Consider the following 13,620-nt stretch of genomic DNA (forward strand, 5'->3'; position numbering starts at 1 on the left):
AATTGTGTAAAAAAGAAATTACGTTTTCATTAGTTATACATATGGTGTTGATAGTGCAAAACAATTTAAATCAATATACTCATATATAATTGATAATATACTGATAAATCAATATTTTTGTACAAACTAAAATAATATTGTATTATATAAAACATAAAATGGACATAATATGATTGAAGATTATTTAATAATATTGTTAATAAGAGTAATAAACAATGGTACATAAATTATGGACTTAGGTTCTTCGGGAAATTTGAAGATTGTATTTTCTGGTTGAGCTGATAATGATGGTGTATGATTGCTTATATTTTTGATTAGAGTCATTTTATGACATTACCGCATAATTAGGGGTGAAAAGATTATTGTTTTGGCTGTTTTATGCTTTATACGAGTTAAGATGAGGTTTATGTTCCTTATACGAGGCTGTATGCGGCTCGAGTATAAAACGTACTTGGAGAGAACTGATGATAATTTCGAGGAATCACTTGAGTAATGACCCTCCCCGTATTTAACAACACTAATATTACTATAATAGTATTTCTTGGAATGGTAGTGAACCAAAATCTATATTTAGAGACTAAAATGCTTTCTATTACCTACTCAGTAATAGGCCCCTTCTATAAAATATATAGTAAGATAATGTTGATATTTCGAATTTGTCTCATAAATACATTTTATCAAAAATAGGTTTTGTGATATAAAATTAACTTAGGTACTTATATATATATATATATATAATATATACTACCAGCTTTATTATTATATTAGTATTTAGTTTTTTGAAGATGATTGAATGAATTCTGAAGAGTTTCAAAGCTGAAATAATAAGATTTATAGTTACATATGTTTATAAATCTTGTATTTTCACTCGCTAGTGAATGGATTTTTATTTTAAGATACTATACAGTGAATTACTGTAGAGATATTAAAAAAAATATATATATTAGTACTATTTACTAATAAGAATACAAGATCACAACTTTCAACTTTTATCATACATATAATATAAAATAATCCAAGCTGATCGTACACAAATGGGATAGTTAAAAATAAAGGAGATTACGATGAAGCAGCTAAATGAATTTAAATTATATACAAAATAATCAAACTATAATCGTGTTGACAAAAAAAAAATTGGGATCTGCTTGTGTTTCCTATCTGAAATCTGTGTTTGTCATTACTATTTGACATTTATGAATATAAATTACAATTAATTTATCTTTATTATAAATTTTCCTTAAATTTTATAAATATGTAGCTGCTCGTATAGTTAACAAGAAGTGTAAAAACACGTTTCGTTTACCAGATTTCTGTTAACTAGTGATGTTCGATAGTGATTATCGGTGAAATGTCTTTAAATAATTTCTGTAATAAATATGGTAATTATAGAATTAATAACTAATAAGTATATAATTTATATACGTGTATATTTTATTATTATGATTTAAATTTTTAAAAAATACACATTGATGCTATTCCAAAATTTAAATTCATTATAAGCAAATTATTTTGTACATTGTATAATTTAAACTACGGCGCTTAATTAATATTAATATGTTCTATAATAATAATATATTCATGGATAAAAATGTCAATTTTCTGGTTTATTATATATTTAGGTATATAGCTTCAAAAATAGATAATATAATTTATCTACTAAAAATTGAAATAATAATATGTAATCTAAAACCAAATAAAACAATAATTTGTATATATATACAATACATATTATATACATTTTATACTAAATCATAAACAGGTAAACATGTAGATACTGCTCTGTAATTGGTGTGTTAAATTTGAATTCAATGATATAATATTATCATTATCCTATACAAAAAACGATTCTAAGCGGATGCGGCTTGTCAACCTATATCACTAAGTATATCAATTTATGATATGTTTTTTTGATATAGCTATTAAAGTGATTTATTTTACGGTATAGTTTGATTTAATTTTTCCGATAACATTGTGTTAATTTCATTATTAGTATTTAATTATTTTAATAATATATTATGTTAATAATTAATACATCAATATTAATAACTTCTTATTGTAAATACCAGTGTGAATAGTTTTATAGTATAAATTATATTAAAAGATGATATTTTAAAATTAATTTACATATTTTAAGTCACTATGAAAAATGTTTTTGATTTATTGTAAAATAATTAATATAAGTATTATTCATCGTTAAAATACATAATTTCGTCCAAACTTAAACTAAAAATTATTGTGTTTGTGAAGTTTTTATATTTTTTAGTTTCAGTATAAACTATTTATAAAAAGAGTCAAAATATTTTGAAATTATAATTTATCGTATAAAAAATGTGAATATAAACTCTAGGTAAAAATATCAAGTTTCTACGGTTATTCGATTTTGAATTGTGATAAAATAAATTATTTAATCGAAAATTGGTTTAGTTTAAAAATTCTTATTTTTCTTTAATTTTTTTTGTTTGTAATTTTCTACCAGGAACTACCCCTGAAGTTGAAAATCAAATCATTCTTCCTGTCTCGAAAAGTGATGATATACAGATAAAAAAAAACCTTTCATATTAAAATTAATACATTCATCTCTTTGCTCAGAATTTAAAACAAGAAATTAATTAAGATCAAAAGCAATATTTAAATATTAACAATGTTTTATAATATAAAGTATTATTTAATTATTTATTGTTATTGTACGGTTGTGGTATTATTATACCAGTTAGTTACTGCAAATGCTTTTGTTTTTCAATTATATTGAGTAAAAAAATTGTCTGTGTAAATTCTATATATATAGTCACTGTAAGCTAAAACATTTTTTATTTATAAAACATGGTTCAAAAGTTGTAAAAAAAAGACTTGATCCGATATAGTGAATATAACTGAATAATTAACTTATAAACTAATTATTTTTCTACTACTGTGCACACATCTAACGATTGTATACACAATGCACGATGAAAATACTAAGTTTATAAAAATGTAATATTAAATCAAAGGAAAGTAGTAATTCTACGTGTGTATACGAGAATATAAATACAGCAATTTTTTACTCTGTGCCTTTTATACGTGTTTACGTACACGAAATAACGTTATCTTTACTGTTTTTTTTTTTTAGATAAACTCGTATTCTATATGAATATAAAGTATTAAAGTATTGTATAATAATTCATTACATTATATTAAAATATAATTGGCAATATAATATAACCAACGTACATCATAATAATATTATGACATTCCTTATTCAACGACTCCTATATTTATTTGATTTGCCTACTATATATTTTTATAAATACTTGTTGGTAATTATTTTCCAATTAAAATATAATTATTAAATTTGAACACGTTCTTGAGAATAAATAAGATCATCGAAAGTTATGATTGCTTATAATAAAAATTTGTTTTGCATTTTTCACTTATTAAATTTCAGTTTTACGCAGTCAATAAACTCATTCTTCTTTATTGTCTGACGATATATCTTTAACGGTGACTTTTATATTAAAATATATTTTCTGTTATTTTATTAGCTACTATCGTAAAACGTTTATGGATTTAAAAAGATATAGCTACAGTTTCCGAATATTAATGTAGATAAACTTTATTATTTTCATAGAAGTTTTTTTTTTTATATGAACTTTGACTAGATACCTATATTTTTTACAAAATATGCAATCAGATCTAACGGTAGACAGTAAAACGTTATTTTTTATTAATTTATTCTTATAACTTATTGTTATATATTGGTTTATTATTATAATTCATAACTCTTTAATATTTTTTGGTCCACCTATGACTGCAATTTAATTGAAGCAGTTGGTATTATTTTTTTTTTAAAACCCTCTTCCACATCTTCTACAATCGTTTATTGAGATATAGTCGATATAGGTACTGTTAAGAAACAATTGTAAAAAAAAAACATCAAAATGTATGTTGATATAAAACTTATAGGTTAGCTTTTAGCTAACAACGTTTACCATTAATCCTTCGTATTGTTATGTTACTACTATAAATTCAGTTTATGTCTAAAAAAATAATCTGAATTAAAAGTCTCTACGAATGTATTATCTATAAAAATGAATTTGAACATTACTTTATATAGTTGAAAAAGTAAATAATACATATTAAATTTTATTTTTTAAATAATATGATAAATTAAGTAGATAGCCCATTGGCTGAATTATTTTATCACGTTCGCAATATCACGATTTTTTTTTCTTACAAAATAATGAGAAAAATTATTATAAAAATGTCAAGCACGAAAATAAAAATTAATTAAAGAAAACATGTAGAACGCATTAATATTATTAGATACGTGTGATTTGAGAACTTCCTCAATTTCGTCTGACTTCTAAATCTGGAATATAAATTTAAGAATTTTTAAATGTAAAAAGTCAGATGTCAGAAGCTTTTTATCTATAATACACAGTCACCATTAGATATTTAATGGTCACTGTAAATCTATACAAATAATTAAAATATGATTTTATTAGGATAATAATTTTAGTAAAATCATATGTTTTATAGTTTGTGAAAATTTATCTTAATTTTATAAAATTCTATAGAAACTTAAGTATTGGTCGAAACATAAAATATTGTTAATTTTGTTAAAATATTCAAAATAAAAATTACATTAAAATAATCAGTTTCATCCAAAACACTTTTAATACATTTAAATATACATAAAAAATAATAAAATGTTATTGTATTGTAGCATGGTATTAATCATCGATATTTTTCCTCTTCAAAAAAAATTGAGAAATCATATAGATTTGTTTTTGGGAACTTTTCAAACTAAGAAACAATTAAAAATCTAAAAGTATCACAATAAGACTAGGTACAATGATGATGGTTATTATAAGCATTAATAAAAAATAGCGTTATGTGATATCGGTTACGCGAAATTGGTCAGAAAAAAAGTTGTATCCAATCAGAAAATATACCTGTGTTAAAAAATACAGTGCTCGAAATTCCAGCCTACTCATATACGCTGTTCTACAGTGCATTCATTTTATTGTTATTCACTAATTATTATATTATTTTCTTAGATATAAATAGTAAATTCTTAATAATAAAAAAAAAAAAAATGATAAAATATTGAGGTTTATAGATTATAATATTATATTGTACGGTTCATCGCGTATTATTATTAATGATAGTTGAAACAATTTTAAAGGTTTAGAGAAAAATGCCAAGATTAAAATAGTTGTGGTTCCATGTGATTATATTAAAGTTTAATTCGATTGACATCGGGTGAAAACTATTTATAATGTATCTATATAGTATGAGTTCGGTCGTCTTACAATACTTTTACAAAGTTTAACATACTTAAAAGTTCGACAATAGCTATTATCACATAAGTATGGTGTTTGTTGTTTGCCAAAAACCATTTTATCGTACAACTTTTCATTCAGTTAAAAACATGTGCAAAAAAATGCAATATTATAATTGAATAGAAAAAGAAGAAATAAAACATCATATAATTATAATTTAAAATATTGCATGACCGTACTACTAGGTGCATAGTAATTACTCATTTGTTTGTTTTTCTATTCATTCTGATGAATATATTGTGCAAATAACATTTAAGTTTGCTACATCATATAATTAATATAAATATTATAACGTAAATTGATTACGTATCTCGGTCATTTTACTGAATCATTGTTGACCATAACATTTTTGCAAAACACAAGTACTATACTATGTGACATTTTTGTCATATTAATTATTATTATTTATGTATTTATTTATTTAATACATACTGTTTTCACCCAAAATACTATACAAATACTAAATGGTCCTTTTAATTTAAATTGTTACCCAGTGTTGACTAGCGAATACTAGTGTATTTGGATTTCCAAACACCTACTTCAGTAGTTCAATCCATTAATACGTAATATATATTAAGTGTTAATTGTAGAGCGGAGCCGAACATTTTTCTAGAGATAGGTATTTTGGAAAAATTGTATAAACATTTTATGAATTTCCCGCACCCTCAGAAAAAGTGTATCGATTATGCATATAACTAACTATAAATTATTCATCATATTTTTATAAATCATAATATCCTGTATATAATTAACATTATGGTACCTTCCATAGTAGTGCATCTTTAATTATACTACATAATAATAATAATAATAATACGAAAAATTTGTTTATATATTATCCTTTTTAATATATATATATTTTTTCAATATTATCTTGATAAAATAAATGGGTTTTTGTATGTTAATTGCAATATTTTGATGTTCCACAATAAAATTGGATTGCCGTCATATCAAGTGACCCATTTATTATATAATATTATACACATCATATTATAATAACATGCAATATAAACTTGATGACACTTCTATGAGCAAATGATGAATGTCTTGTCACACCTAATAAAATACATTCCGAAAATATGTATGTTTTCTTATTTTACGATCAAAGGTTTGGAATTACGCAAACACATATATTGATCGATTACCAGTGGTTTACGAAAAATGATTCAAACAACATACTACTTACAACGTTAGAATAATAAAACATCGGTCTTTTTAAGATAAAAGAAATTATATATAAGTGTGATAAATATAATTTTTACAAAATACGCATATTTTATATAACTTATATAATTGAAGTATGTTAATTTGCAATAATTATATTTATTGTATGATATTATAGTTGTATATTTTGTATACATTATATTACATTAAAATAATAATATTAGATATAATGATGTCGTTAAATATACTGTATTTGTGGTGTGGAGTAAAGTATAGATAATTTTCTTAAAAAAATATATGTATAATATAATAATATTATAAGGACACATAACCGATAACAGTCAACAGGTCCCATTCTTTTTTATATTCTCGCACAACTTACTGATTTCATTAAACATGAGTTATGTAAATAAAGACAAAAATAAAATACAATCATCAAGTATTGAAAAACTTGTATACAACTATTTGTTGGATAAATATTCAAAATACAGAAAAAAAATAATATTAAATAATATTCAAGACGTAGGTACTCGATATTTTCAAAAGAATATAAAATGAAAAATATAGATTGATATTTAAATAAAAGAAAATTCTAAAATTCACTATAGTATAAAAGAGTGGCATATAATATTACAAGTGAAGTCATTGAGTTATTCCGCAACTTCAAAAATCTGAAATATAATTCAAGCAAAATCTTCACACACAAACAACGATTTATAATAAAAAAAAAAACTAGAATCATAATAATAATATGTACCCGAATATTATTATTATAAATGTTTAAACTATAAATATTGTTACCCAAGAACTTTTTGTGATACCAATAAAATATTATTTATAGTTTGTTATAAGGGTTAATGTTTTTAAACACCAAAATGCATGGTGTACATCCCTAATGCTACACAACCTGTTAGATGAGGATGGTTAGGTTATCGTAAGCTTTAATTCCCACAAAACTGTTTCAAAGTGATTATAATAATAAACTGAAAAAATAAACAAATTATTTTTGTAGAATTTGATTAACAGGATGAACTCAATTCACGAATACAATTTTAAAGTTTAATTATTGTAATTTTATTTTTCTATTTCATATTATATTCCTTAACTTAACATATTATACTGATACTTTTTATTAACATTTTATTTAGTTAACAGGATAAATATGATAAAGTACAAGTATAATTTATTATTGAAGTGATCATATCATTAACACAGAATAAATTTAATTGTTTTATTTTAAATATTTTAAAAATACATGAATAATTCATAAACGTGAACAACATTATACGATTTTTAGTACGCTTGAGCTGAAGGTTTTTATTTTTCAATCACCGAGTAACAAATTTTGAGAATTTTGACGGTAATACAATTTTGAAATCGTTATCATTTTGCAACTCAATATGCATTAGTATAAATGTACAAATCATTACCACTCTTACTATTTTCAATTTTGAAAACTCAATAAATTTCCAGTAACTATGCTTGGTAGAATTAGTGATAATAACTACCACCAAAAATTCTTTCAGTAAAATCGATTTTTAAACTATTTTCTAGCTCCGTTAACCACACGTTGCCGTGTATATTACTTTTATATTTATTTATGTTAAGTATAGTTTTCTAAAGTATAGCGTTAACAGAAATAAAAATTAACAACTGAAATATTTCTGGAAAATATTTTAAACACATGCACTACTGTTTTCTATAGTTTGATCTAAAAGTAAACACTGATTCCATTGTAGAGTGTGTAACGTTCCAGTAAATTTGTTATAATCCGAGTGTAATAAGTGTTATAAATTATTCTTATAAGTCGTCACTAATAATATATCAAATTCCACTTGCAATTGAATACACAGATTCTGTGTTGTATTTAAATGATGTGTTGTATTAAAATGTTTTAAATTGAAGTGAAAAGGTTAAAGGTTATTAAATTAAAAAATTAGAAAATGAATTAAAAGCTGGGTTAAGTAATTTATTTTGGTGATGAAAGAAAACTCAGGCTAGTGTTAGACCTCAATCCGAAATAATAATCATATTATTGAACAATTTTGACACATCGAAAGTATATATAATATATATACTAGTACTCTAGCTATATGCAGATACGGCTCACACCAATGACAATCATAATAAGAACAACAACAAAACTCATGGGATCAGCGCTCGTAAACTCCATGTTTAGATTACATATTATATAATATAATAAAACAATAATGGTCATTCGCCGTATGACCATAATATGAGAAAAATAAATTGTCGGTCATTAATTAAATTAGGGCTAAGGCAAGTTGACAATTGAAAATGTTCGTAATACAATGTGATGAATATTTTAAAAATAAATATAGTCAATTAATATTTTATAATTTTTACATACGCATAATTCTCATAATTTATATAATATGTTCTGTACGTTGGCCAAACTATGATAAAAGTTTTGTTTGAATTAATACGTTTTTAGGTCAATTGTTATATTTATATCTATATATATATATATGTGTGTGTGTGTTTAACCTATAATAAAAATACTAAACACATATTATTACATATAAAATGTTTTTAAAAAAAAACTGCAATATTTTATATGTATTTACTATAACATATAAATTTCGAAACTAATAACAGTAAATCTTCAAAGTTTAAAACTTATTTTGCAATTCTAACACGATTTAAAAAGTAATAATTATTATGTTTATTGTTAATAAGTTTTTCTAAAAATATGCAAGAAAGTTTTAACAATAATAATAATAGTGTAATATAGTATAATATCTAATGGCGTACCTATTATTTGAACCGACAATGCTATAGATCATAAACTACGTTTATACAATCTCAGTAATAGCTTTTGAATTACTAAATATACACAATACATATATATATATATTTTTAAATTTTAGATAGAAAATTATACCAACTTCCACATGGGTTAAACGTAGATGGCATAATGATTCATTGTGAACTTATATTTTCTAAAGCTTAAGCCGGTCGCCATGTAACGTAATAAATCGAAGTAGATATACTGCAACTGTCAGGCTAAAAATAGGAGGATGTGAACAACGAACTCGAATTACTAAATGTATTGATAGAAATTCAATGTCACAGTTTGCGGTCTTGTTGTTTAAAAACAAAATGTCCTAAAATTCAGACCAAAAGAATATAGTATTGTGATTTGGTTCAAAATATCAAGTTTATTTTTAGACTCGTCAAGGATATTTTTTTTTTACTGAATAGTTAAATATTTTCATAAGCGTATGAAGTAGATATTAAACACGATATTCTTATGAACGAAGTCAACCGGTAATACAATCATACTTAAGTGACCTTTTATGTTTAAATTATTTAAAAATAAAACAAGTTCTTTGATGATAGGTCTCATTGAAATTATGGTAATATGAACAATGTTTGATCGATTGATCAATTTTTTAGATTTTTTATGGGTTGTTGCGTATATATGGCGTATATATTATTTGTGTGTTATATAAACATTAGATAAATTTAATGCATTGTTTATGTGATTTGTGGATTATATATTAAATAACCTACGATTAGACTAATTTGTTAATTTCCATTTCCACGATGAAAATGACATATTGTATCAATAAATATATAATATAATTGTCTACATATATACTATACAATGTATTAATGTTGAAGATTAATAAATTTATTACCGAATATTAAAAATAAAAATACATTTTTATTATGTATTAATTAATAGATTATATTTTATTTAAAATCTATTTATGTATTTCATAATATGTAAATTTTATTTTAAAACTTCTCACACATAAACTATGTTTATATTTAATTTTTGTTTTATGATAGACTTCTAACTAACAACTTATTTGTGCTCGAGTTAGTGTTTATTATATTATATTACGTTATGTGCTGTAATCGAATACACAGCCCTTGAATCGATATTAATATATTGAGAGACTAAAATTTAAATATCAATATAGATTAATAACAATTGAACATTCGATAACGAAATACTGTATAATTGAAGAATCGCGAAGAAGATTAATTGCTTTATTTTATCTTAGTGATTCCATTAATTACTTTATCATCTTTTATGATATTTTTAATTTTCAAATCAATATTACCACAAAGGCAAAAATGGCATACCTAGTTAAGACCAACCTGCGTAAATAATAATATTATTTTAATAATTGAATAATGAAGCATATTTTACTTTTTTTTAGTAAGATTTAAACACTTACAGCAATGTATGATAAATAATATCTTAATCTTATTAAAGTACCATTTTATATTATGTAATCACTTAAAATTATATTGTTCATATTTATATTTGTAATAAAATAAAATAATTATTAATTAAATGCTCTATATGGGAATATAATATATACGATTTAGTTACTTCATATTTTACTGTACTTATAGTAAGTAAATGCCTTTCTTTTTCGTATTTTAATTAAGAGGCGATTGGATGTTTAAAACTTAATATTAGATTATCTGTGTCATACTTGATATATTTGTTTTGTGAAACAAAAGAGTAGTTTCTATTATTATTTATATTGAGTTTCAAAATGTATTTGTATTACATACATACAACTAAACCGCTTAAATGAATATCAAAGTTGAAGATTAATGTTCCATTAGAAGTTTTCATAATTATATATCAAACTCAAAGGCGTCTGATTTCTAAACCCGTTTATTATGAACGAACAAGGGATTCTTGATTTTGTTGCTATAAAATGCTCATGAAATAAAAAGACAAAACGGAAATATGAAAAAAACAAAGAAAATAAATTAATTTGATCTTAAGGTATGATAAATGAACACAAATGCACAATACAAAAACATTCTACAAACATATAAAACTTTTACTTTAAAACGTTATCAAATACAGAAAAAAACTACGGTATAACTGTGATACAATTAATTATGTTTTCTCGTTGAAAACTATTACATAAAATTGTCCGTAAACATACCTAGTTGAAATTTAAAATAATACTTTAAAAACATAATATTGTAGCCTATATTATGTATATACAAACGTTATATCGTTTATGTACATACCAATATAAATACACGTATATTATAATTAAACAACATATTTTTAATTTGTTTATTTATATTTATTTTATTAATATTATATTAATATATTTTTATTATTTATATTTAATTTCAGTTATAATGTTTCGTTTATGATAATTACATATTTCATTCCTATTGGACTGATGGGTTTCACCTACGCTATGATCGGTCACGAGCTGTGGGGAAGTCAGAGCATCGGAGAATGTACACAGAGGCAGCTAGAGCATATCAAGTCCAAGAGAAGAGTGAGTTTTTTTATTTTTATTTTTTTTTTATTTTTTTTTTTATCAATTTAAGAGCATCATAAAGAAACAAATTCTCTTTGCTATTAACGAAGTAGTGCAGTCGACTGGCCAATTAAAATCGTTTTGAAAATTACATTTACATCAATAAACAAAAATAATCTAAGGATTTTTTTTCGCTTGTGATTTATTTTTCGCTTAGATTAAAATATAATACGCATGTTCTTGAAATATATTTATAGTATAAAACAATGTTTTTCCGCAAGTTAAGAGGGATTGAAATTTAATCTTGTCAGCTGTCGAATTTAACTCGGGTCTTTCTGATTTTTTTCTAGTGGAATCGTTTGCGTACAATGCCCGTTAACACAACCTTTGTGAATTTCTCTGTCAAAGACATATTGTTTTAAAACCAATAAATATAATGCCACACTACGCTAGAACAATACTTTTGATATTTGATTCATTACTTAAGGTTAAGCTGCTTTTTAATTCAATCCATTCTGAAAATTGTTTTGTCACAAATGGTCAGGGAATTATGAGGAAACTGACAAAATATAGTTTAATGTTTTTGTCTGATCACATGATTCTTTCTTGTTTTATTATTGTGCTGATTCCGATTGCACTTATTTATATTCAAAAAATTATTGATTAAATATATTATATACATTATTACCAGTGTTTATTGGGTTGAACATATTGTTTATTTAAACAGTGAAAAAAATATTTGAATTGTTGATGGTTATTATTTTTTTACTAATTTAAAATAAATAATATTATAAACGTGTATTAAGTATTGATGCAGAGGTTTTCGTTATAATTATTAACTAAACTTTTATATTCATTTCAAAAATGTAAGCATGAATCAAAAATATATGTATAATATATAATACATATATAATTTATGTCTAAATGAAAATATATTACACTAATGTATTCTTATAATGTATTAAACATCATTTCAATGTATTTTATTAGGAGTATAATAATTTCATGATTTATTAAACTCTACTGATGCGTAAAAATTATAATCATTATATATTAAAGACGTAATAATGCCCGTAAAATCATTAAATTGTCTAGATTCCATGAGTATGAGTTTCGACTTCAATTCTTACACATTATTTTAAAGTGGGTAATTAGTAATTACTATATATTGCTCCATGATATAAGTTAGACTGACGTTGTCTAATATATTTACTGCAAAGAAAATGACCTCAACTTAATAGGACATATCATATACAATATATGAAAAAGGTAATCGGATTACTGTACAAATAAAATCGGTTCACAGGATACGCCCAGTTCTCATATACTACTCACTTAAATCATTACAAACCTATCAATTTTGTGTCGATAATAATACAAAGATGCTCCACCCACTTAGAATTTACAATCCACAAGGCGACTTATTCGTAGAATTAATAATTACAAGTAAGCGTGTGGGAATAGTGTAAACAATGGAGGGAAAGCTATAAATTTAACAGCTACAAAATATATGAAAATAATAAAGATTTCAACTGATATACATTTTTGGTGAAACTGCCTTAGTTTTATCTTTAATAGTTTAATTAATTGTACATAAAATAAATGCAAATAACCCAACATACGATTGTGTGATTTAATTAAATTAAATATATTTTAAGTGCTTATATAAAAACATAGACTCGTAATACAGAAATTGCCAATTTATAAAACGCAATCTCAAGTTAACAATATTTTTTCGAAGATATAAAACGCTTTTAAAAATTAAAAGTAAATAGTAAACGAATAATTAGTACCATTAATTCCAAACAAAATAATAGTTCACATATAAAAAAATTCAAAATCCCCATGATGTCATA

General features: G+C 23.4%; 1 protein-coding gene across 5 annotated transcripts in view; it reads left to right on the plus strand.

Annotated features, from left to right (window-relative positions):
* The window catches only part of LOC132921344 (tachykinin-like peptides receptor 99D), a 218,958-nt gene that overhangs the window by 144,048 nt on the left and 61,290 nt on the right, over nucleotides 1-13,620 (plus strand). For all 5 annotated transcript variants that reach the window (XM_060984323.1, XM_060984322.1, XM_060984324.1 and 2 more), the window contains one exon: nucleotides 11,632-11,782. In XM_060984323.1, the coding sequence (XP_060840306.1) occupies nucleotides 11,632-11,782 (151 nt within the window). The remainder of the gene's footprint in view (nucleotides 1-11,631; nucleotides 11,783-13,620) is intronic.

This window comes from Rhopalosiphum padi, chromosome 2 (genome assembly GCF_020882245.1).
Source record: "Rhopalosiphum padi isolate XX-2018 chromosome 2, ASM2088224v1, whole genome shotgun sequence".
Classification (NCBI taxonomy): Eukaryota; Metazoa; Arthropoda; class Insecta; order Hemiptera; family Aphididae; genus Rhopalosiphum; species Rhopalosiphum padi.